The sequence below is a fragment of the Zophobas morio genome, unplaced genomic scaffold, assembly GCF_036711695.1.
Source record: "Zophobas morio isolate AGI-343-1 ecotype UQ-CSIRO unplaced genomic scaffold, CSIRO_AGI_Zmor_V1 ptg000002l, whole genome shotgun sequence".
NCBI lineage: Eukaryota > Metazoa > Arthropoda > Insecta > Coleoptera > Tenebrionidae > Zophobas > Zophobas morio.
Genome location: NW_026972107.1, coordinates 23204556 through 23230801, shown reverse-complemented (window position 1 = coordinate 23230801; position 26246 = coordinate 23204556). Strand labels below are relative to the sequence as shown.

General features: G+C 31.9%; 1 protein-coding gene across 4 annotated transcripts in view; it reads left to right on the top strand.

Annotated features, from left to right (window-relative positions):
- Positions 1-26246, top strand: part of LOC135130785 (dachshund homolog 2) — a 303273-nt gene that overhangs the window by 55576 nt on the left and 221451 nt on the right. For 3 of the 4 annotated variants that reach the window (XM_064058221.1, XM_064058209.1, XM_064058226.1), the window contains exon 2: positions 17372-17505. In XM_064058221.1, the coding sequence (XP_063914291.1) occupies positions 17372-17505 (134 nt within the window). The remainder of the gene's footprint in view (positions 1-17371; positions 17506-26246) is intronic. The other variant, XM_064058216.1, reaches the window with a different exon arrangement.

Here is a 26246-nt window from a genome sequence, read left to right as displayed (position 1 = left end):
TTCAGCACTAGGTAATAGCAATCTGAAGCTGAAGTTTGTATTTACATACATCGAAAGAATGTCACGTAGCAATTAGTTTGATTTGAACTAGTTTGTCTTCTCAAAACAGAGGACTAAAATCATTAATTAAAACACAATCGAACAAGATGTTCTGAATATTATAATTCTTATTTTATCATTATTGTATAAAGACGTGCGTATTCTCACATTTTTGAGAAAATACCAACAAAAAATTTATGATAACGTCATCAACATGGATAATACTAGTCATAGTACAAAAGAAAACTAGTCACAGCGCATTACCAGTGCAAGAAAAAAAAAGAAAGGACCAAGTTCGGCATTAAACCCACAACCGCAGGTTGCCGTTTCTCTAGAGATCCCCTACGGTGTATCCCGTGTTGGTAATACAACGTTAGGTAGTATACCTTGCAAATGTTTTTGCGAAAATTTGAACGTTTAGCGAAAAAACTGAAAGCAGATTCGTTTGTATAACATTCAAGTCATTTTAAAACACATTTCATTGAGACGACGTCTTAAAATTGTTGGTAGGGATAACTAGCAAAATTTTGGTTAGTGTTTAAAATTTGACAACAATCGACCCAGCAGTTTCGGCGATTACGTGTCTAATAAAAATGGATACAGACAGACAGACAAGCAGGCAGACAAACGGGAGACTACTTTTTTCGTACAGTAGGGGTCATGAAACTTCGAGAAAACATAAAACTGGCCATTCTTCCGATTGATTCGATTACTATACTTCCTTAGCTTACGCTCCAGAAGTAAAAAATTTCAAAATGGTTGCAGGTGTCATTTCAAAAAATACATTTTACTTTAAATGGTGGGCATCAGCTATTAAAAACGTTATTACGTGTATCGTGACAATGAAATTCATTAATCAAACAACATTTTAATTGGAGTTGTCTAAGAATAAATTACTGAAGTGTAATTCAAAAGATTCAATCACATTTATTAATAGACAGACTCATAATTATTATTTATTATGACTTTTAATCCAACAACGACATAATTTGTCTTTTCTAAATCATAAAATAGCAAAAAATTTAAAATTTACCTCATCGGAGCTAGTACCTGCCAAGATAAGACTGATTTTGGCAAATCACATATCCTTTAAAAGAAGAGAGGGTGGGTGGGCGGGGCTAGTACCGGCTAAGATAAGACTGGTATTGGAAAATGACCTACTCTTTAAGAAAATGAAGGGCGAGTGGACGACGCTGGTACTTTCTAAGATACGACTGATTTTGCCAAATGACACACCCTCTAAGAAATGAAGGGTATAGGGATATCATCTGGCAAAATCAGTCTTAATTTGGCAAGTATTGACCCCGCCCTTTATTTTCTTCGAGGGGATGCCATTTAACAATGTCAGTTCTATCTTGGCCAAGTACTAGCTCCGCTCACCCGCGCTATATTTTGAGTACGTCATTTGCCAAAATCAGTCTTATTTTGGCGAGTATTAGCCCCACCCATCCACCGTTTATTTTTTAGAGGGTATGTTATTTGGCAATATCAACCTTATCTTGGTCAGCACTAGCCGCGCCCACCCGCCCTATATTTTCTTAGAGGTCTAGTTCCTGCTAAGATAAGACTGATTTTGCCAAATGACATAACCTCTAAGAAAATGAAGGGTAGAAGGTATATCATTTGGCAAAGTCAGTCTTATCTTGGCAAGTATTGGCCCCGCCCGCCCACCCTTTGTTTTTTTCGAGGTTATGCCATTTGCCAATATCAGTTTTATCTTAGCAAGTACTAGCCCCGCCCACCCACCCTGTCTTTTCTTAGAAAATAGGTAATTTGCCAAAATCGGTCTATTTTGACAAGTACTCCATAATTATTTTGTAAATGGCGATGAAAACTTAAAAAATTTTCATAATTTGAATATTATTAGAAATAGAAAAACAGTTAAGAGACTAAAGCTGTACGACTTTTTGAGTAACATACATTAAATTTGTTTTCGACCATACAGAGTGTTTTGTTTTCTAGGCATAACACACAGCTTAGTTTTTTTTAAAGAAACACCCTATATATCTTTATATATTTCGCTTGAATTTTCTTAGGTTTTACAACTACAGTTTATTTTTGAAATTCCGATGGGACGTTGTCACGTTATTCCATTTTTTTGAAATGTTAGCAATGGAAAATCACTGTAGGGTTGTGGTATAAATGAGATAAAATTTTAATATACAGAGTGGTTATAAAAATGTGTTATTTATTACAATTTTAAAAAATCGATATTGCATTTTTTCCAAATACACACCCTGTATTTTTTTAAAACTGCATCTTTGTCTACTTTTCTGGTCTTTTGTTTTTGCCGAGTAGTTTATATATTTAAAGTTGATACTTACTGCGATTTCTTACTTTTTGAAGAAACAAATCGACATATTACAAGAATGAGGACAAAAAATAGAGTAACATATGGTAATAAAATACAGGATGTTCCATTTGAAACAGCTGAAATATTAATATTTGAAAATGTAAAGTTATAGATTTTTTATAACACCCGGTATATTAAAATTTGATTTAGTTGATACTACAACAGAGGGCATACCTTTATTTATCTACAAAATATTGTAAAGCAGACTTTAAAAACAACCCTATTGCCACTTTTTGTCTAAAAATCAACAACAAATTAAAAATAGACAAAAAATGTTGCGTAAAAAATAACAAAACTGATGATTGTAACCAGACATTATTTGAATTACGTGTACAAACATAAATTTTTCTCTGTCGTGAAATTGTTTGTCAAGTTAAGACTTCATATTGTTGATTATGCAACAAATTATCATTTTAGAATAAAAGTCATAATAAATTGGATGAAATGGTTGTAAAAACATTGTATAAAACAACGGAAACTTTCATTTAAGAACTGAAATCGATTTTATAAAGATAAATTAAATTTTTATTAACGAAAGAGATGCACCAAGTTCTGGTTTGATTTACACGATGGCAGCACTTGTTGATAAGTTCTTAGTTTATAAATGAATTCATTCAAATATGTCTAAGTTAGGAATTCAGATGTGATGAACACATTTCTGCACTCTCGGGTTTTTATTTTTAACGTAGAAGTAAAAATCCATGCACTTATTTAGACAACAGTACAAATTTTTAACACGGGTAAGTGCCAACATTAGATTTTTTCAATAAATACGTTCAAATCGTGAGTAACCTTTCGACTTAATTTTGCTTTCAGAAGTTGGTTGGCCTTTAAACGCTTATGGTGCTAGTAAATATTTTTATAGCATTTGATTGTAACTAAAAGCTTTGTAGATGATAGTGCTGTCAAAAAAGTGATATCGCTTTACTTAGTGCACCGTCTATTGTTAACTCTTAATAGATTCTTAAAGTGTGTGTTCATTACTGGCTTTTATCGAATTTGATATCTAAAAGATAATTTAGTCGTGAGTGAAGGTTCTAAGCAAAGAAATTTATTTTGATAGCTGCATGTGCGACGTAAGTAATTGTTTAACGACAAGGTGTAAATCCTGTAACAAGACTCTTATTTACTGTTCGTCCTTGTGTTGTCGCAAAAAAAACCCTAAATGTTTTGTGACGCAAGTTTTATGCATCACTCCGTAGAGACTTGTAGATCGGTTTGCATTTCGCTTAAAGTGGGGAATACGTATTGTGTAAGACGTTATTTTTCTTCCCGACTAGACTTTTTTAATTGATCAAGTATAGCCCTTTTATTGAGAGTCTGACGAAGACGTATGAGTCGAAACGCCAATCAATCATCGAAAGCGCCTTAATCTATGCACTTCCATGCCGGTTTTAAGATCGGATCCAGGGGTGTTAAAAGTAACAATTAACTTGTTTAAACAACATAGCTGCATTAGCATCATAAGTGCGTAATCCAGCAGCGTGTTGCGAAATCCGTACAGATCCATCATAACTTGTCATTCTGTTACAAAGCAAGCAGTTTACACCTGGACGTTTTAATAACCAAAAATCCTGCGGCGAAAAAACATTTATCTAAAACACATATTTTGAGCAGATGGTGCATCGGAGTCCGGGGTTGTAAAAAAATATTACGTTTAGATTGAGGGGAAGATTGCCGAAAACTAAATTAAAACTTGATGCTACAACTTTTTTCTAACTATGCAAATTAAACGGTACGATACCTTTTTGAGCTATATTTCGAATATTAAAGTCTGACGTGAGGTGCATTTCTGTCGAGATTACCGATATTAAAAACGAAATAATATTGCCTCGGAGCCGGATATTAATAAAAAACGTTGTTTCAACCGCCGCTTCGTCAAGCTGACCGAGAAATTTCAAGATTTGGGAGCTTTTAAAACCGCACTTAGTCGAGCTCGTATATCAGCGTTATCTTATCGTGTGCGCATTTTTGCCAGTTTCCCATAAGAGCGCTGTTAAATGATACATATGAAAAAAATACGGAATTGATACATCAATTCAGCCCACCCCAAAATTGAAAGGGTCACGTGTTCGGCTTACTTCATTGTGTTTCATGACTTTGTATTTTTATCCCCAAAAGATTATGTCTAGTTGTACGCCAGATCGGGATTCGCTCCGTTGATAGCATCCAATTTTTCATCGGGTCCTACGCCCACACCGAAATTTAAATAATAATTAACGCAACAAAACTATAAAACGCCGGATAATTTGTTAACACACGTTAAGTGAGAATCTTGATAATTATCGTGGAAGAAACTAATTAGTCTACCACTAATTTTAATTAAAAAAGAGGGATTACGCCCGATATTTATTATAAATCAGCTTTATGTTGTTATTATTCAAATTCGGTTCGTCTGCGTTTATTTTATTCGGTTAATTATCATTTATCATTTCTGTGTTTATTTTGGGTGAATGCACCGCTGGGCTAAAAATGCGAACAATGCCGGATTATGTTTCCTTTGTCGTTTTTGATTTTTGCCATATCTGTAGCATATTAGATTACATAGAGTGAACTGTTTGTTTAGGAGTCGTAAGGGTTATAGTTTCTGTTACTGTAAGCTCCTCTGGAGGGTGGTTTATGGTCCGCAATACATCTGTTATCCTTTATATACGAGATTATATTCTACTATTTTCGTAAGGGTCGTAACCCTTAAATCTCAGAATAACGCACAAACGAACGACAAATCTCATCTAATAGTTTCTGGAACGATTATATTTTTTGTCGTTTAATTATGTGACGCGGTCCGACTGTTATTTTAAAACAGTTTCCAGTAAATATTATTAATAACTGCATCGTTTATAATGTTGCGAATAGCATAAAATGAGTAGTTTACATAAAACAGCAACTTAAAATAAACAGAAATAATTTTAAGAAGTTCATAACTATGCCAGATTTACTTAAATAACCGAGATGTTTATTTTAGAAATATTTAAGTAAGCTTAGTAACATATCTGTTACAAAAATGAATAGTTAAAAAATTTAGTGCATTCTTCCGCTTGCTCCTTCATAATTGGAATATAAATATTTGTGCGTATAATTGTCTAGAAACGTAAACAACTTGTACTTCCTCTGCGCAATGTAATAGAGAAGATCCGGTACAAAACAAATGCCGCGCTTACATGCACTCAAGCCAGAAATCGTACGCGAACCTCAACAAATTAACTAATTTACACACATTTTAAAAGTTATATTTTATTATTATTTGCCTCCTTGTAATTAAAAAAACAAATGCGAAAAATATGACACGCAAACTGAACTAGAGAGGTAGAAGAAAAGAAGATTTGGTAATACAGTCAAACCTTTGTATAACTGACCACTATGTTATATTAGAAAATATTTACCATATTACTTCTTTTATTTTAATAAACAGTCTTTTCGGGGGAATTGAAATTCATACATTTAGGAAATGCCAGAACATAACAGTTTTAAATTATTTGTGTTTTCGAAAGATATACACTGTACAGAGTAAGCTATTGATATATTTATACATAAAACAGACCCTCTCATAAGCGAGTACACATATAAAATTTTAGATAATGTCAATTATTTATAAAGAAATTAGTTATGTATAAATATTTGCATCACATTAAGGTCAAAAAAAAAACATGTATACAGTTAAATCTAACGGCAAGTTTACTTATAATACAGTTCGTAACACCTTGGAAATGACTTAAAAGCTTCTTGTCCCATAATTTTTTAAGGAATTTATATTTTTCTTTTACTAAATTTATTACATACATACTTTAAAAACGTATGATTAATTTTCATTGAGATCATATCGAAAAGCAATCAGACTGCGTAATGATTTGATATTTATTTATTTCCTGACCTAAGAAGTGTTATGCAGTTTACAATACTGTAAGAGATTCCATTTGAACGGATGCCATATTTCCTAGACGTTTCATAGTTTGTCGAATATGAAAGAGTAGGTTTCTCGTTTCTATCTGCCTGTCCACCGTCTGTTGGTGATTCTATGAAACAAGTAATCTCTGAAAGCGGATATTGTGTGAAATTTTAGATGTGTTATAAAGGTATAACTAAAATTGTTTGTATAGTTACAACAAAATTGTGATGACATCTAAAAATTTTACTAAACAAATTCAGTCTAAAATGTGTAAAATAATCTGCTTCTATATACGAGTACGTATAGTTCACTTTGATTTTTTTCTTTGTGTTGTTGATTTTTGGAAAAAAATGAAAATTGGGCAACAATATTTAAAGTTTTTCCTAGAAGCTACAAAACCGATTACTCTGAAATTTTGCACATGCTTTAAGCTTATTATAAACATGGTGAATCCTCAGTCAGAATTTATCTGTTCAGCCCTTGCAAAAACTTGATGTCACCTCAAAATTTTGTGAAGTTAATCTTTTTTGAAATATTCAGAATACCATGTTTCTGTACATGCAATTTCTAAATGCATCCCTACGCAATTTTTAAAATTACTTATACACATGTCTCTAAAAAACTATTGGAGTCATGCATTTTATTGATTATATCAAAAATCGCTCATCTTACTGAATTTCCAAAGACATTATGTTGTGCAGTATCTATTCAAATTGTTCTACTTATTCCTAGTAAAATACTGATGATGTCACCACAGAAGTTTAATAAAAAAAACTCTCGCTTGAAACATATTATATTTCTTCACCTGCAGTTTAATTATCCACATTTATTTTCATGTTAACTTGTTTTAGTGATTTCGATTTAGAGGCAAGATACATTCTTTCTAAACAACTTTAGATTAAATAATAATAAAAATAATGTTTGATCAGGATACTCCCGTTAGCAGTAGAGATTTTTAAGTTAAAACACTGGTTTTCAGTTAAGGATCATTTTGTCAGGCTAACATGGTGTTTATTTTAATGAAATTACTTATATTTAATTCAAATGTTTCAATCGTACGTTATTTAAGTTTACATAGAAAAAAAATCATGTTTAGAAACATTTGGATAATCGTTAGCAAATAATTTTTTGTAAATTAATTTAAAATCCAAAAAACATGTTTGCATTAAAGAAAACACGTAAAACAATATTTTAGAACATAGAACTAAGTATATTTAAAATAAAAAGCTGCTGGGCTGAACTTGATTGAGTAAATATCAAGCGTTATTTTTTCTACTTCGCACCTTTTTTCAAAACAAAAAAAAATTTGTCGTGGTAGCACGACAAACGTCGGTTTGTAACATTTGAAGTTTAAATTATCACAGTAATAAATTATTGTTAATAAAATGTGTAGCTGAAGGCAATTTACACCCCCCCAAAATTCCAGAAATTTCTTAAAGTGGACCTAGCAGTATCTAAATCTAAACTTGTCCGGATGCTCCAAAGCTCCATAGGTGCAGTGAGATCAATCACGTAGCAGTAAAATGACTAGCGGTGAAAGTATTCTTCCGCAAAATATTGTCATTACCTGCCATTAATTTAAGTGCCCGAGCGGCATTCAAAGTTACGATTGATATGTATATTTCATGGTAAAATTTTATTCTAATTAAAAAAATTCCTTGTTTTAACGTTTATTTTGTTATTGTTATTTGACAGTGACATTTGTAATAACTACCAACCTTGAAAACATAAATTACACCTGTTCTATTAAATCACTCAATTTGGGTGCTTTAATAGATAGGTTATGAACGCGAAAAAAAAAAATGGTTTACAGGTGAACAAATTCAGATTCTTCGAAGAATTATAAAATTTAATTTTTCATTCTTCGCAAGGTAGATGTGGAACACAGTGATAACATTTTGACAACAAAAATATTATATATATTTACATTAATTTTTTCTGTAAATATAACAAAATATGTATTTTTCTTTAACCATTTAATCTCTTAAAATATTCGTGTTAGAATTCAACTCTTAATACTCATATTAATCAAGTGCGTATTTATTATTTCTTACCCCATACCAGACGACCGCACTTGTTTGTTATCCTGCAGGAAATTTAAGTTTCTTCCTGGTCCGACAGACAGTTCGATTTTCCTTACCTCAGCCCACCTTTACGAAAAAAGCCATCGATTGAGCACAATAAAGTACCAGTCGTGCCATAAACGTCCGCAGAAGAGTGCATGGCCTTAATCTAAGCACAGTGTGGTTTTCTATTATGTTGTCAGAATGATACAAACGGCCTCAATAACCGCGATCTCGGGGAGAGCCGGCTACCGGACAGCTGATAAACAATACGGCCCTGGGGCCATCCCTGTGTGATTCATGGCCCGATGTTCACTACTGCCGCACACTGCGATATCTCGTTAACCCGCCTTCTAAGTTGCACGTTTCGAAAATAATTACAAACAGAAAAAAATCGACATTTTCGAGTAAAGAGCCGAGAGGTTCGAGATCGAGAAAATTTCGTTTTAGACAACGCTTATTTTGGAGTTAGTTACACTCGACTTAATCCGCCTTGGGAAACAAATATGCTCTCTTGCCTGGAAAATTAAATAATTTGTAAATGCGTCCGTTTCAATCAAGGGCTTTTACTGAAAGTTTTACCTAAATTTAGTGGCATTCCTGAGTTCTGTGCCTGGTGGCATGTGAGAATTAGCTGGTGGGGTGGAATGGGATTGCTTGGGGAGATAAAATGCTGAGATTCAGACGGCTTATTTTTTAAATTCTCAAAAATAAAAATTCAATGCCATAAACATTTACATTTTTGTTAATAAGGATACATTATCAATTTTTTAAATATTGTAACCAAAATTTGCAATTTTGCTTTCATAAAGGACGAATAATTTTTTAGTTTCAGTATTTTAGTTGAGCTGAACCCGGCCAACGGCTACTTTCATGTTTTTCGAAGTTTCCTGACCCTTGAAATATGAAAACATAGATCTACCGTTTCTGTCTCTGTCTGTTGTTTTTCCTCTGCCATGTTTATTAATCAGATAATCTGGACTATCGGATTGATTGTTATCAAATTTTGTAGGTATTTTAGAAATATCGTGTTGATGGTAAAACGTTAACCAAAACTGATGACGTCAAATTTTACATAGTAAATACATACTATTAAAATTTTTATAAAACAGCATACTCTTGTAATTGTGGTTTATGAGTCTGCTTTGATTTTTTTACTGTAAACATCCAGATTTTCTCAAAACAAATTTCAAAATTGTATAAGGTCGCGCGTTCGAGTCCCTCATGGGCCACCTTTTTTTCTAAAAAAGAAAAGTGAATTTGTTTGACTGCTCCTAATTCAGTTCTGATTTCTCAGCACAGTTAGAGGACATAAAGACAAATTAATCATTATCAGTGCCAAGTTTTTCAAGGAAATAAAAAAAAATGTCTATACATTTTCCAATCATTCTTGGATAGTTTTTATTTTAGGCAATAAAATATCAGCAACATTTCAGAAATTAATAAGAAAAAATCGTTAATTGTGCAGCGCGATGTTTATACAATTGGATTTACAATTAAAATTTTACTTTTATTTTGTTTTTCTTTCATTCATTTGTTACTTATTGTTTTTTAATTTGCTTATTCTACTTACTTTTGTCTGTATTTTTTTTTTATTATTTATATATGTACTTATGTATATCGAAAAAGTTTCTATTTAAGGAATATTTTTGGTGTCTAGACATTGTTAAACAAAATTTAGTCTGTATTTAGATGAATGCAAAGGACATTAATTTGGATGCCTCGAAAGCAACATACTGTTGAGATTACGTAAGGAACAGGACTTACATCTGGCAAACTATGAGTAGACAATTTATTCAGCGAATTTGCTTTAAATAAAACTGTTAAAGAAGAATTATTTCATAAACTATTATTCTAACTGCAGAACAAAGTTGAACTTCCTTTGAATAGACCTCTCAACCTATCAACAGCGGCGTATCTTCCGTAAATATATCAACAAATAAATTGGATGGATATATTGTTTCCTGATTAATTGAAGCTTCCTTGAATCTAACTTTAATTTTTTGTCTAACAATATTAATAAATATAATAAATATGTATATTTGATTACTAATTATTATTTCAGTATTTGCATCCCAATAATTATTTGCTTTATTACTAACATTTCCCAGAGGGTTTTTTATGAAACACCGGTAATTAAGAATTACTAATTAGTATTATTCACAGAAAACAACAGATTTAAAGCAAGTAATTTTTATTAGGTGTTTTTGTGTGGATCTGTTAATAAATTAATACTATGAATATGTCAAATACAAACAAAATTATCACGTACAATCCACAAAATAAATAGAATGAAATAATTGTTCAAATAAAAGCATACGACTGAAATAAATATGCCACAGTCGAAATTCTTGCTAGATAATGTCATACTATTTGATTTTATTATTTTATTTCACTAAACTATGTTGGTAAAGAATGTAAGGAGGAATTCGGTTACTCTAATTTAACGGTGAGAAAATCTAGTCCTTTATTATTTCTCTCATTTGTTTTTGGACGGTGCGAGAGGCAAATTAAAAGTGCATAAAACGAATGTTGACTCTGGCCGTGTAGCGTCTCGACGCTGTCAGTGTAATAAAAATGAAATTCTTCGCCTGTAAATAACTGTAACACCTACTCGTAATGAACTCCGAGGTAATAAAACCTAATAAAATTAACCGATAGAGAGTTATAGTTTAGATTTTAGGCGCCACCGGGATGCCGCCATAAATCACAAAGATGAAAAGAAAACATTGTTTACACAGTATCGTCTTGAGTTGACTGTTAACCTTCCTGTTAACAACGCTGTTGGTACGTTGATAAAAGAATAAACTGTTTAACAGCTGCCTATATTGGTCACAAAATATTACACGTTGATTCTGTTTTACTGCCCTTTTTATTGCGCTGTGTTGCGACTGACTCTTAAATGTACGAGTCAGCCAATTTGTACCAGGAAAACAAAGCGGGTTTTAACAGTAAAATATTTTATTTTGAATTTTGCGTTGTGTAGATTTGTCGCGGCATGCTACTGTAATTAATTAGTCTTTTAAGTCATTGTTAAAATTCTTAAAATATATTTTGGGACGTGTCTACAATAAGTTTTAATTTTTTATTAGTTCGACAATTAAAGTATTTTTTTGTGTAACACCAGATAAAAATATATTAGGAATTTCTTTGAGTTCTTGTAGATTTCAAGTTCGTTTCGGTTTGAAACTTTCGAACTCGTATCTGATACTTAATTTTTCGTTCTAGATGCATATTTTCGAATTCTTTCTAGATAGCAATCTCGTGTGCAACGCAGTTTAATGAATTACAAAATTTATTATAGTTAGGTCCATAAAGCGGAGTACAAAAGCACGTCCGAATTTTTTTGTAAAGACTGAGGTAGGCATTGCATTTAAAGACTACAATAAAAAAACATACACATATTTTATTATACCACAGAAGACATATTTATAATTTGGGTAGCATAAATAACCAATAAATAGAAGACGAGTGAAGGCCTTATGTGTATGAAATTTCTGTTAGAATTTAAATTTGTAGAAGTGCATAAGATTGTATTCCAACTGATTTAATTTTTTTTTTTTTAATTTAAAATCCTGAGGTTCCCGGATATTCGGACTCCATGCAGCTATGTGTTTTAAAATCCCTTAAATTCGACTCTGATCTTTACATCCAGAAGAATAAAAATCAAATCTGAGAAAAATAATTGACAGTTAGCAAATCTTCAAATTTTCACAAACCTGTTTTTCGAATCGCAGTGCTATTTACAATGAAGGGATGAGAAAGACAGCTCTCACCATTCAACACCAGCTAATGGACGATTTTTGGAGATCGCTTATGTGATCTAACGTAATTTTCAAAATTTCAAAGCCGTTAATGCGAAAGAAGTCTCCACAATAGCACAAAATGTCCCATTTTTTTTTAATAGTCATAATAAGATAATAATAATAGCAAAAATAATTTGTCAAGTGCTGCCTCAAAATTTGCACATTCTCATTTTAACGATAATAATATTGGGACGATCAATATCATTGACGAATACATCGGATCTTCTGGCCAAAAGAATTGTTAAAACATATGTAGTCCAGGTGCTAGAGATTGATGAAAACACTGACACGTTTTTTTTTTTATAAAATAAATAAGTAAGTATATAACAATATAAATGTGTGGTTTTTCGTATGTTAAGAGCTCAAACCAAAGAATATTAATAAGAATGAAGAAGAAGCGACACTTCCATGGACTAGAAGAAAATGATTTCTGCTGAGCAGGGTCACCAAAATGTGTCTAATAAACCTATATTTTACTGTTTCTGTCTTTGTTTCCTGTAAGCGTGCATCGCAGACGTTTGTTGTCACATATTTCATACACATTTTAGTCCTGTACTGTACTGTAACATTCGTTGATTTTGGAGGTTAGGTTGGTTTTTTCGTGTTTCTTAAAACCTTGAAAGGAATAGGAACCAAACTATAAACGTTTATAAAAAATGTTCATTAAATGTTCATGTACCTATGTGTTTTGTCTACAGACAAATTATTTCTATTACTATGTCAACACTCATCCTTTCATGACAACTAACTTTCAAAATTCCCGCGTCAAAGCAAACCAACAAAATGGCTGAAGGTCGCCAAAATTGACCAGCAAAACATCAAAGGTACCGACACAGATGTCGCTTCTTGTGGATTCTTGTTTAATATTCTTTGCTCAAATGTACAAAATATTAGTTAATTACCTTGCCATTCAGGAATGTGTTTGCAAAATTTGTTAAATTGGTTTCAAATAGCGCCTTTGAATTTCAGAGTGTTGATTCACTCTTCTATGTCGTTTCTAATACTTTTTGTTGAATCCACCTAAGAAAAACACACACAACGTCGCGACCAAAAAGAAAACTTTTCTTTTTCAAGGGCTTTAAAACTGAGTGATTATAAAAAAATAATTTAGCAGACAGGTTGATTTACCTTCATACCAACACTGTTGCAGTTTAAGTTTCTTTTTTTTGTAAGTGATGGAAAATTTGTCACGTGCCTCTCTTGGTTGATTCTTTAAAATATAATATTCTTAAGATTTTCTTGAAACAACTACTGAATAAAAAAAATTTAAAAACGTTGCTCCCAAATCAAAAGTGAATTGACTGAACAAACTTTAATTTTGTCTTTTTCTTAACCTAAACATTATTTTAGACTACGTAAAAACCTAACGCCGCGAATTCACGTGTTGAGAGAAATAATACACACTATGACAAAAATTCAGTAAATTGAAGAAAAAGATACAGTGGTTTACTATTTGATGTTACTACCATTACATTCATCTCCCCTCGGTGAATGGTGTTGTGTGATGGAGATTTCCTCGTCTGGTTTTTCGACGTGGAGGAAGTAATCGATGAGAACCTACTGGCCTAGTGTTTCATCCCCATCTGAGTAGCCGGGTGTCCTCCCCTCGAGTTATTAAAAATCGATAGGGGGTTAATTCCTTCGAGTCTTGAAATTGCGTTCGAGCTCAAAACGGCATAGAGAACAATAAAATTGGTCTGATTCGATTACGTAATTCGGGAGCATATTAAAGTTGCTTTAAAACACGGAACTCACGGAAAGGCAATATATCCCCTTGGAAAACAGCCATCAACCAGGTATTCCTTGGGGAGAACGTAAAAGATTCATAATCTGAGATTAAGTAAGAAAAAAGCCATTTCGTTTGACTAAACGCTTCTTTTCTTTCAAAATTACAATTGCTCCGCCGAGACATTAGAAAACTGATACCGACTCTGGATTTTTATACGTTTTGTAATCTTCTTTGTAGGTTTTTGATCTTAAGAACACATTACGTACAAGTCATGCGTGTTCGCGAGGGAGCCGTAATTGCAACTTTACGCAAGCTTTCCAATGAGACTTTGCATATCACACGCCAGATGAAATTTATAGCCCGATACAAAATTGACCGAACTTCTAACGGCGCGATCATAAATCAGTCGGATTGAATTTTTAAACAGAATTGAGTGCTAATTGTATGAATGCTCATTTTACGAATCAGCGTACGAGTTAATCACTAGCCGCAGGGAGCTATTTCGACGCAATTGGGATCAGTTTACCAATAATTCACACGATTTCAATCAGTCAAACGCCGCACTCACGCAAATCAATTCTAACATAACACGAACATTAAACTGTATTCATAATGCGTGAACACGAATTTGTCAATTACATACGAAATTTTATAACGACACACAACATGGCAGGAAAAAAACGGTCAACGCCACGAAAACCTCGACAGTAATTATAGGTTTTGATGATTGACTGCATTCGCCAATCGCATTTAACCGTTTCGAGCCCTCAGCTTGCCGGTTTGCATTTGCAATAAGGAGTGGTTATTATGCTTTTGTACAAAAAGTTAAATGCCCTCAAATTTTACGTCGTATTTCAGGATTCGTGAGAGAGATTATTATAACAGACCCCGCCTATTCCTATAGCAATCCTCGACGTGCAGTGATCAACTGTTCTGATAGTATTGCAGCCCCAAAATCAAAGAACATTCCTTGACCACTTAACCTGCCAAAAAAAGATCGGTTAACGAGCTTCAGTCCCAAATCGCAAGCCTAACCGAGTTTGGTCAAACGTGCATGCTCAGTCGTTTCGTGTTCTAACACGGAGGTATTTAATTAAAATATTTTGACAGATTTACCTTTTGAAGAGTTATTGGTTTCGTGAACCCGTATAGATGAACCGCGATCAATCTTCATGAGAAAACACAATTTCTTTATTGCACTGTCCAAACAGACTCTACGATATGCAATCAATATTTGACACTGATCACTCCGAAACATTACTAAAACCCCTACTAACAGTGTTAATTCCGAAAATTTTGAGTTGATATACTGGAAATAACTGATCACGTTCTCTTAAGCCATGAATGATGGCACACCCGGTACAGTAAACTTGAAACAGTTACATGGTTATGTTTGATTAATGAATGAAGTTTCAAGTAGGAAATGGTCGAGAAATGGAAACCATAATATTTATTATAATTTATGAAAATTCCTGGAATTGTTATTCAAAAATTTCTACAAATCAAGTGTATAAAATTACGGTTCGTTAAAAACTTTTTTATCAACCTATAATATCTTCATTTTTACTCCCCAAGCTAAAAATACATTGTACAAGGATCATTTTGAGTGTTTCTGGACTGGTTTCTAACAGCTTCTAGAAAATGAAAATGTAGATCTGCTATTTCCGCCTGTCGATCATACACTTATGGGCGTCTTATTTATTAACCATTTCATCAGACAGATAATTTCCTAAATTAGTGCATTGATTATTGTGAAATTTTAGGTGTGGTTTATAATTATTGTACACATAATAAAACGCTACCCAAAATTTATATGTTCATTCTTAGAAAAAAAAAATGTCATTTCAAAATTTTGCCAAGTAACTCTTATTGCGTCAAATTAGTATTGTGAGATGACCTTCTATTAGTGGTTTAATTATGTGTCAATTTTTAAAATAGTGTATTATTGTACTAGTTTAATAAACACTTTCTATTGTAGTATGAGTTATTTAGGACACGACGAGTGAAGCGAGCAGTGCTTCAAAGGAACAAGTGATACAATATGTCTTATTAAACAAGTGTAATACACTATTTTTTCTGCTTCGTTTGTTATCTTAATAAAAAAATGGAAAATCTGTTCATGATTATTACTTAGGATTTATTGCACATTTGACATTTGTTTGAAATTCAATCTCAAGTACTTTAGTCGTTTATGGAATGACTTCAAAAGGAACGAGGTCATGGATTGATGGGCGATACTTGATTACTTGTTACTGGATAAACAAACTTAATAAAACTATGCTCTAAGATGATTTGTGTTTTGATGATTAATTTTTATTTTTTGAAATCATTTATAAATGAATAAATAAATGCTAGTAACTATTTTTATCATCCTTCAGTTAAAAAAAAATATATAGAAATCTTTAGGGTAAGATAAAAATGTGGGACCATTATATCAGAAACGACTTATTAAAACTACATACTTGAATTTTGTATAATTTAAAATTTATGTGCAGTGTTTTAAATCCTTACATTGACTAATTTATAAGAATCAACGTCAATAAAGTTCACTTGAAATAGAATTTAAGTTGATAAAGCTAGTCTAGGAATAAATATAAAGGTAAATTGTGATTTAAAATTAATGAAAATAAATAACAAAAATTAAAGAATTACCATTAATACAAAACAACTTTTATTTTAGAACAGGTGCCCAAAAGAGTTCCTCATTTAAATAATAATAAAAGCTTTGAATACATAAGCTTTTGCTGCATTTCAAATTCTAAGAAGTAGTGACATCCTAATACGTGTAGTCGTAAAGGTTGATGTGGTTTTTCCCTATGAAAAGTTCTATGATGGGAAATCTTTACAAAAAGCGCCCTGACGTCAAAATGCTAGAAAAACGTGTTTTATTACTGTCCAAACTGCGGCTAATTTTTAAAATTTCTTTTCTAGAATTAAAATTCTAAAGCCATTGACACCTTTATTGTTTTCTTCGGTGCAATAAGTTCACTTCAAAACAGCACAGCCGTTCGCTAGAGCAAAGAAAGCCTTATCCGATTCTTTTTTCAAAAACAAAGTGCTGAATGCCAATAACTCATCCAGAATAATTGCCTCTAGAGCTTACGAAGCAGCGAGTTGTCCTTGCGCTGTTATAACCCGAGTCCGCGGTTGTTTTATTGTGTCCGCGATAAATAATCCGGGGTTAGGTGGGTCGAGTAATTGAGTTGTAGGATGAAGAAAAAGTATGACAGTAGATATCCGGAAATGAAGCCAATAAATCAAAGAGGGGTCGATTTGTCGACTGACCGTGCGATATCTGATATTTGTGGCGGACGCCACCTAATGGATGGAGTTGTCGGCAAACATACGAAACGTACAGCATTTATGACTGATGGTCGTAAGACTATTTGCGCAACACTCAGCCAATTGGGAGAGAATGTTGAATGAGAGACTGTGAGAAGTGCTGGTTTTATTACACCTAGGTTTTAACAACAGTAATTCTCTACTATTTTGCAGTTCCAGGCCCGGCCGTCCGCCGAAGAGAGCGCCTGTGGGGCTCAGCCTCGCCGCCTCCCATCTGCAACATCAACAGCTCAAGAAACAACGCCTCGACAACGGTGATTACCCGTACGAAAACGGACACATGGGTGGTAAGTACTACTCTTCAATTATCCTATCGTATTATCGTTCTCTAATCATTCCTCTAAAGTAACTGCGAAAAGCAATCATGCCGTCATACAAGACTCGGAGGAACATATTACATGATGATGATACACCTTAACCTTTTTTTTAATTTAATATGCTTTACGGTACCGAAGGATGGATTATATAACTACACATCTTTGTCTCGAAGGCAGATGTTCATTCGGGGACCATTTTGTTGACCAAAAATACGGGAACATAATATAAGTACTCAAAATATACACAAAATATGTTTCTCATTTTTCGGTCAATTACAATGATTTCCTAGCTTACCATATGGAAATAAATACATATACTTATACAAAATTGTAAAAATGAGAGGATCAAAACGAAATTAGCTTTGGTTACTTATAGTTGTCTTAATTCATACAGATCCAAGAGTATTTAGTAGTCATATTAATGGATATGCAAATCGCATGCTTTCTGGACTTTAGTTATCAGTTTGTGTGTTTCATCAGTTAGCAGTTTAGACAAACCAAAAAAGACATGAATATATTCCGTGTATTTCTCAACAGTTATAAAATTGTGCAACTTCCGTTCTACAATTTAGAATTGGATTATTAGGTCATCTAACTTATTTCTATATATTCATTACATATAAAAACAAATTAATGCTGCACAAAAATAAGCCGTACAGTAGCCGTCGTGTAAGCAAAGTGCCTAGAGTTGGTCTTGATCTAGCATTTAACCTGTACGTATACTTGCGAAAAGGAATGCATAAATCGTTACGACTTCCATAAAAATATTTTGTTTAAAGATGATGTTATAAAACAAAATTTATGACATCTTTATGCTTAAAGACAAGGCCAAAAGACAAAACAACCCCTATATCAAGTTATATTTCCCTATTAAAAGGACTACAGATTTATATGTAGTGATTTATAAGAAATAACCTTTTTTTTTTGTATTGCTTAGGATACTGTAAACATTTTTTTACTAATATTTACTGTTTATTTCAATGTAAAAAATGCAAGAGTCATTAAAGAATCCTTTTAAAACATGCTCACTATCAACTTGTTAGTCGTGCACATCTGAATATTTGCTGTGATCTTTTTTCTGCATTTATATATTACTTCATCACCATGGTAGTGAAACGACGTACAATATTTTCAAAAGAAAATAAGAATTTGTATTTTCACTTATAGAAAGATTCCAAGATGTTTTTTAAAAGCATATTAAAAAAAAAACGTAAAAAAAACTAGATACACTAAAAACCCAAAAAATAGGTTTTAAGAAAAAAACTGACAATTTGTGAAATCATCAATATTGTTTGAAACGTTTTCTTAATTTTTGGTATATGTTTTGTAAACAAATCTGAAAACCACTATGTCGCTTTTGCCTAATAATGTTGGATTGTAATAAGTATGTTGAAAAATTTCCCCCAAAATTTCTCTAAATTTGAAATGTTTTGCCAACTGCGTCAAATTTTAAAGTTTTAAAAATTTTTTGAAAGCAATATTTTCTTTAATTTCCATTTTTACAGTACTGGTTTCATTCAGTTAATAAAATTTAACATAACTGTAGCCTGCCTCAATAATGCTATAAAAAACTTTTAAGTTTGATTTTGAAATACAAGAGAATTTGTGACAATGTGTTCCATATTGTTTCTTTACGAATACTATATACACATCCGCGACACCAAAAAGATTTTTACTCAAATATCCAGGCGTTTTGTCAAATTTTGCTCAATAGAAAATAACTGTTTTCTTTACTAGTTCAGGTTCTGCTTCAACTGGACACACTGTATTTTTTGTGGATTATTATTGAAACATTTTCTGCGTTATTCAAGGATGACAGTAAAAATGTAGTAGGTAAATTATTTGAACGATCTGTTTCTTTTTTTTCTTAAATGATGTGTTTTAATTTTGATTATTAACGGAAATTTGATGGTGAAAGTACAAAAAAATCACGAAATTAAAGGAACTGACAAATGTTGGGATCAAAAGCATTTGAATATGTAGGTTTTGTAGGAAGGACATGCTATTGAATACATTATTTATTAAGGAAAAGATGTATTATCCGTACTAGTGCAAATAAGTTTTTAAAAAAGACAAAAAAGTAAATTTTGTGCGATGTTAGTTGACTAAATTAATTTGTTATGATTTATCTACTGCTGTGAATTTGATATAAATTAATACGAAAAATTGTATCAACTGCACATTAAACGTAAATATATTAGGGTGTAAATTGTTAAAGGAGCATTCAGACGTTTACGTTTCGAAAAATGGGATTGTCGAAATCGTTTATTAGGCGACGGTAGAGATTCTTAAATATATTTTAAACCAAAGCACATTGTTTGCTTCAAGTTTTTGTAAAAATAATGATTACTTTGCATTTGGGCAAAATAACAACCTTTTCCAAATATAAAGAAAATAAAAAATTGTATCCATCTTATTTTTTCTGACATCATTATGATAACCATGGTGAACCGTTTATAAGCAGCAACCACAAAGGACATTTTATTAAAAGTCAAATTTAAAAATATATATTTTTTTAATATAAAAATGACATAGATTTAGGAGTAATAGTATTGATAAAGATTTTATTTCCTGTGTATACACTGATTTTTGTTGACCAAGATCTGACAAATGACGTTTTAGATTTAGTATAATAATATAATCCCAAAATTTGTACAACTATGTGACATATCCTACCTGCTGGCGATGATTTGCATACCCTATTTTCTCATACCCCGGCCCCCGCTATCAGTAAAAGCCAGAAACCGTCTCCACCAAAAGATATTTTGAGTGTCGTGCCAGAAAATTGGACTGGATTGAAACCTTTTAGCAAATCGACAAAAGCAACGTCAGGACATGAAAATTATTTAATTTTGAACGTTTCAGAGAACATTTCAGTCGACCCTTGTGTGTTTCATTCGAAACAAAAGCGACGGTCAGTAACAGCTTTTAGTGATTTATTGATTACAGCAGTAAAATAAGTGTTCCCTCCGAACGTCTATTCAAATATACATTCTCCCGCTTAATAACGTACACATTACAGCTGTCAGAGCTTTTATTGTCAGTCAAATAAAATACAAACAACGTTTAGGCCACAATCACAAAAATCTACCTGCAGAATTAGAGCAAATGGTTCACGGTTCAGGCGATCGAAAGTTGTTATCAAAAAATTACCAGTAGGGGGTGGGATATAATAGAAATGTGTAAAATGAAGTTGTCTTTATTAATCAGTTATAAACTAAAAATCGTTGTACAAAAATGTTATTCCTAATACAAATTAGCGTTGCGTAAAATTGTGTTCCTCGATAATGTGTGGTCTGTTTTAATTAAAAAAAATATTAGTATTTAAATTTATTTATTGAGGTTAGAACTATTAATAATGAAGGTAGAACATGTGTATAGGTTCATTCTGGCTCTTTCTATTTTCTGTATATTTTCAATTGAGGTGGAAATTAAGCTTATATGTAATAATAAACATTTCAGTGTTCTTGAAAATATCTTTATATAAGTAACTTTTTTTATTCTGACGTATTAATTAACTGCGAATTTGAAGTATGGGCAATATACACTTTAACATATTGTATAAGCTATGTAACACTGTCTTTATTTATATCTAGCGTTTATTAAACATGCTGTCTTATGTTTACATGGTAAATGGAACAAAATTATCATAAATTGAAACCTAATACTCATTATTATTATACTCTTATTTTCATAAAACAAGTTTCCATTTAATTTTACAGAATACACATTAATTATGAATGTAGCAGTTTTTATATTGGATGAACTCCTCTGTTTTGTTTTTATTCTTGTTCAACAATTATTTTTTCTTTTATTTAATATATTTCTCAATGAATTTTACAAATCATATAATGGACAACAAAATTACAAGTACAAATAATATACCAATATTTTTCCGCGGGCTTAGCAGACGATACATATTGGTGTCCCAACAATTTGGTGATGCAAAATCACGCATTTGTCATGGACTGTTGAGGTTGAGAAAGGTCTTTGTTTATCAGAACTTATTTAGGACTATTATTTTCAAATATACAAGGCGTTTCATTTAAGGCTACACACCAAAGTTGTATTTTTTTAAATGAAACAGCCTATATACAGATGTGGATTCTTTATGAGAAAAAAAATCATGAGAAGAGGATTCTTTTATCAATAAAATCGATAAAAAAGTGCCAAATTGTAATTATTAAATTAACCCCCACTTGGCCACAACACACTTACAAAAAATTGCAAATTTAATCACATTTATAAATTAGTTAATACACTCTGCCATTTTCTTTTGTACAAAATATCCTCATCTTTAAATATGCCGGAACATAGATTTTTTAAATATACATATGATCAAACTTTTTGTTATTACTTCCGCAACACAATTGTGTGGTTTTAATGTTACGGTTATAATTTTTTTAAGTACGACTCGAATTTGTATTTAGACTATAAATTTAAGGTTTACATATGATGCACTAATTACTGTTGCTGATGGAAATACAAAACAATTAATTGAAATACTAGGTAGGTATATTTTAAATATAATAATCGGTAGAAGGTGGAAACTTTCGAAGCAGAAAAATGATGCACGTACAGCAGATATCACTTTAGCATAATCGATTAAATCGCATTTCGTTTCGTAAGTATAATTTTTCCTTGCCCGTTAAACGGTAGAGGAATCAGTATGAAATATACCTACCTGCAGAATAATGGAGGGTAGTCGTCAGAATCTAAACGGTTAAACGGTGACCGCGAACATTGTGTTGATATAAAACAAAACGTTTACAATCGAATACCGCAAATCGGCCATTGTCCGCAACATTGTAATTAATATATCCCAAAAATGCGTCTGTCGTTTATGCAAATTCCACAGCAACAACACCTTAATTACCGATTTTGTACAACAAAAGGTTTAATAACCGACATACCTGAACTTTGACTGCTGTTCACAATGAAAATTTCAACGCCGCTGCTATTGGCTTTCAAATACACTTTGTGCTTATTCGATTTTGTAGTTTTCGCATGCAATTCGTGTCCTGAATAAAACAACATATTCAAAGAAATGCAAAAATAAGGTAGTGTAATATTCGAGAATCATGTAGGTTTACGACTTATCAAAAACAGCACGTAAGTATGTACTTCCGGCTGTTGTGCTTGCCTCATTGCTCCCGTGTCAGTTACAGATGCTATCACAAATAAAACTGCAATTTAATATACTTATACGTTTTCAAACGAATGCTAAATTGCATCGCCTCGCAACGAGGTACTACCCTATGGTTTAATTGCACTTTATCACGGAATTGCCACTTTAAAACTCTTCTTGCAAGAGCCGAAGCTCGCCTTTGTTAATTACCATATCACATCCCAATAAAATAATGGCAGCTGGCTTCCAATTTCGACGAAAAACCGGACTCCGGGATTATTTCCACGCAGAATGTGATAAATTCAGTCGTGAAAAGTCCATTAACACAATATTACACGTCCAATAAACTAATAAAATCGAAAAATAATTTAATTATATTTATCATCTTTTATGAGAGACAATAAAAAGCCAAAGCTTATAAAAGTATAGTCGATGAGGGCAATCTAATAATACGTTTAATTATAGAAGGCACCAATAAAAAGTTGTGAATCACAGAATCATCAAGTGTAATTGCCGCTCTCTAAATGAGACTTCGCCTCGTAAAAACTTGCTAAGAAAGTGTTTATTTTATTTCTGTAATAACACTTGTCTCCTCTCCTGTTTGCCCCCATAAGACGTGATATACGAAAGTTTTCCCGTTGCGATAGCGCAGCTTTGGCTCCGGTGTGCTATCGCAAGCGCTCCGGGCACGAGCTTTCCGCCCATTTCAGCTCTAATATGTCACAATCGTCACTTCAGCCGCTATCACAAGGTGCGATTGTATTTTTCGAAAGCGTTGAACTCTGAATGCTTGCTGTGCGTAGTTTTTTTATGGTGGTCATGACAGGTGCTGTTCGTTATTAAATTTATAATCAAATAAAACTAGCATGTGAGACTAGATAACACATTTACATGATGATGATTCGACTAATTATCGCTCACTGGTTGAAACTCGACAATAGTGTTGCGTTTTCTGTAGGACGAATGAACTTTATAAATATTTACTTTCGCTATAATTTTGCAAGACATTTAGATGAATGACAAGTCCTCGTGATTTATTTACCGGGTTCTAGTTTGCAGATGGGCTGCAAATTGTTTCTTGTCGGCATATTCTTGACAGTCTTGAAAAACGCTTTTTATAATTTATTACTTTGCGGTTTTCGTAATTCCTAGAATTAACTGTGGAAATCAAAACAAATACTTTTTTGCTTGTAAGTAATTATTGCGGACTAAATGTTGTGCTTTTTGTTTATAATTTATGGAAGTTTAAAGAACTCCAACGTTCGGTAATGGTTTATAGGCATTATAAATTTTAGAATGTGTGCAGCTGGAGCTAAAACACGGCATTATTATTAATAGGGACTATTTATTTTAAATAAAATTATCTAACTTGCCAAAATTTATTTCATTTACTTTTGTATGTGATACCTATCTATTTACAAATTTTTAATCTGTTTAATACTGGTAGAGGCTGGCAGTTAAAATTTGTAGACCAATTTATTTTGGAAAATTTTTAAATGCAGTAAGTGAATGTTCGAGAAGTAAGTATTTGCTAAATTTCATAAAATTGTTTGTCATTAATGTTGACTTTTTTGTTTGGAGCATAAAATTGTTGAAAAATAAATAAAATATGTTTACAGTTTTACCTCGTGTCTCTTTGTCTAGTAAAATATATAATAATTTACTCTGTCACATTTATTACAAAAATTAGCATATGTTCCACCTACACCTCTGTTACATCAGTTTCGGTTGTATTTTATAACTTTATTTGATATTTTACTTGTTTTAAAAAAGTGATAATTAAATCTTTGACATTTTCATTTTTATGATATGAACATATATGAATATTCTAACTCATACTATAAAAGTATATTAGTTAAATAATATGAATAGGTACATATTTTCTTGCTACAGCACTGGTATATCACCGGAATACTTTAATTATTCAGTTCGTTATACTATATGTAATTCAGTTATGGAAAAATTGCTTTTTAGAAGTGGTATAGGTGTGTAACGCATAGGATATCCCATTCCATTTTTTTGACAATTGCACATTAAAGGGTAGATACAAGTTTAAATAGTGATCTTTTTGGACATAACGAGAATTAAAAAACCCTCTGGTTATTATTTAATCGATTTCTTTTTGAGACCGCAAGTTCTAGAGAACCACTACATATGCACAGAATCATATCACCTTAACATCTATCGTTTGGATTTCCGTGATTTGTTCACTTGTGTGTTGAAAAGCAGAGATGTTAGTAAGACGATGGTAGGCATTTTCATCATTTCTTGTAAATTTATTAATTAAGTAAACACATTAACAAACGAAATTAATTGTAATTTCAGCTTGCATCACTTCATTTAGTTATAACCTCATTTGTTGACATATCGTGTCGATGTAAATGCAGTGTTTCAGCGAAAAAAAAAACGACCAACAAGTAGCTAGAGGGTTTTCTAACGCTCATTATTTTCAATAAGCAATTTTGTAAACTATCTAATTAAAAAAACATTAAAACATTAATTTTAATTAAAACTTAGAACTTAAGTAAGTACTATATTTTTTAAACCGTGGTGTGTATTTCCAAATAAACCTAAATTTATACATTCTAGAGGAAGAGTACTTGAAATCTGTTCTTTTCTTACATAGAGTTGAAGAAAGCATATAATTTTAATGCATATGTGTATGTAGGTAGGTACATAACTTTAGCACAGTTATTGTGTCTATAATGATCTTTTTGCTTCATTTTGAACGTATCAGTACAACGATGATGCAAAGGATATTCATAAGAATGACTTTAGAAAGATATAGGTATATGTATTAATTATAAAGGTGATTTGTATATTAATACAATTAAAAGGAGGCAAAGGAGTAACACCATTATGCATTGCAGTAAGTATTTTGTAGTATCTGTATATCAAAATTAAGGTATTTATTCCACCCAAAAATGAAATGATATTTTGGAATTTAAGTAAATGTTATAAACTTTATTTAAAGTGCATATCACATATCTTGTGATATAATTAAATTTTTACCATGTGATTTTATAAATATCTGTCCTAGTTGCTCATGACGCGTACGTCAGCATTTGGTGTTGTTAGACGTTGATGTAGTAACATTTGGTAGAAATTTTAAGAAGGCTTTTATATTGTCTCAGAAAAAAATAATTATTAAAGATTAGCTATTTATTCCATTCTCAAAAAAGTCCATGCTCTCAATTTTGCAGTTCAAAATTTATTGGTTAAAGGTGGTCTGCAATAAAAAAATGAAAACAAAATTGTACGTGTGATAAGATATTTTTATTTAAATGTCAAAACTGCTACGATCAACATAATTATGATATGAATTTCCCCAAAACAGAGTTTTTCTCCAGGTAGAGCTTAATAGTTTTGATGTAACCAATATTTTTATTTTCCAATTTTATAAAAGGTGGTTTCAAAAGTAGCTAATCTATAAATCTTAGTCTTTTCTTGAACTATTACTGTTAGTGTATAATTTAATTTTTTGGGACACCGTGAAACTTCGAAACTTAAAAAATCTCTGAAAGCATAGTTTTGAAAAAATCTAGACAACAAGAATTTTCATTTAAAGTTTCAAGAGTTTATT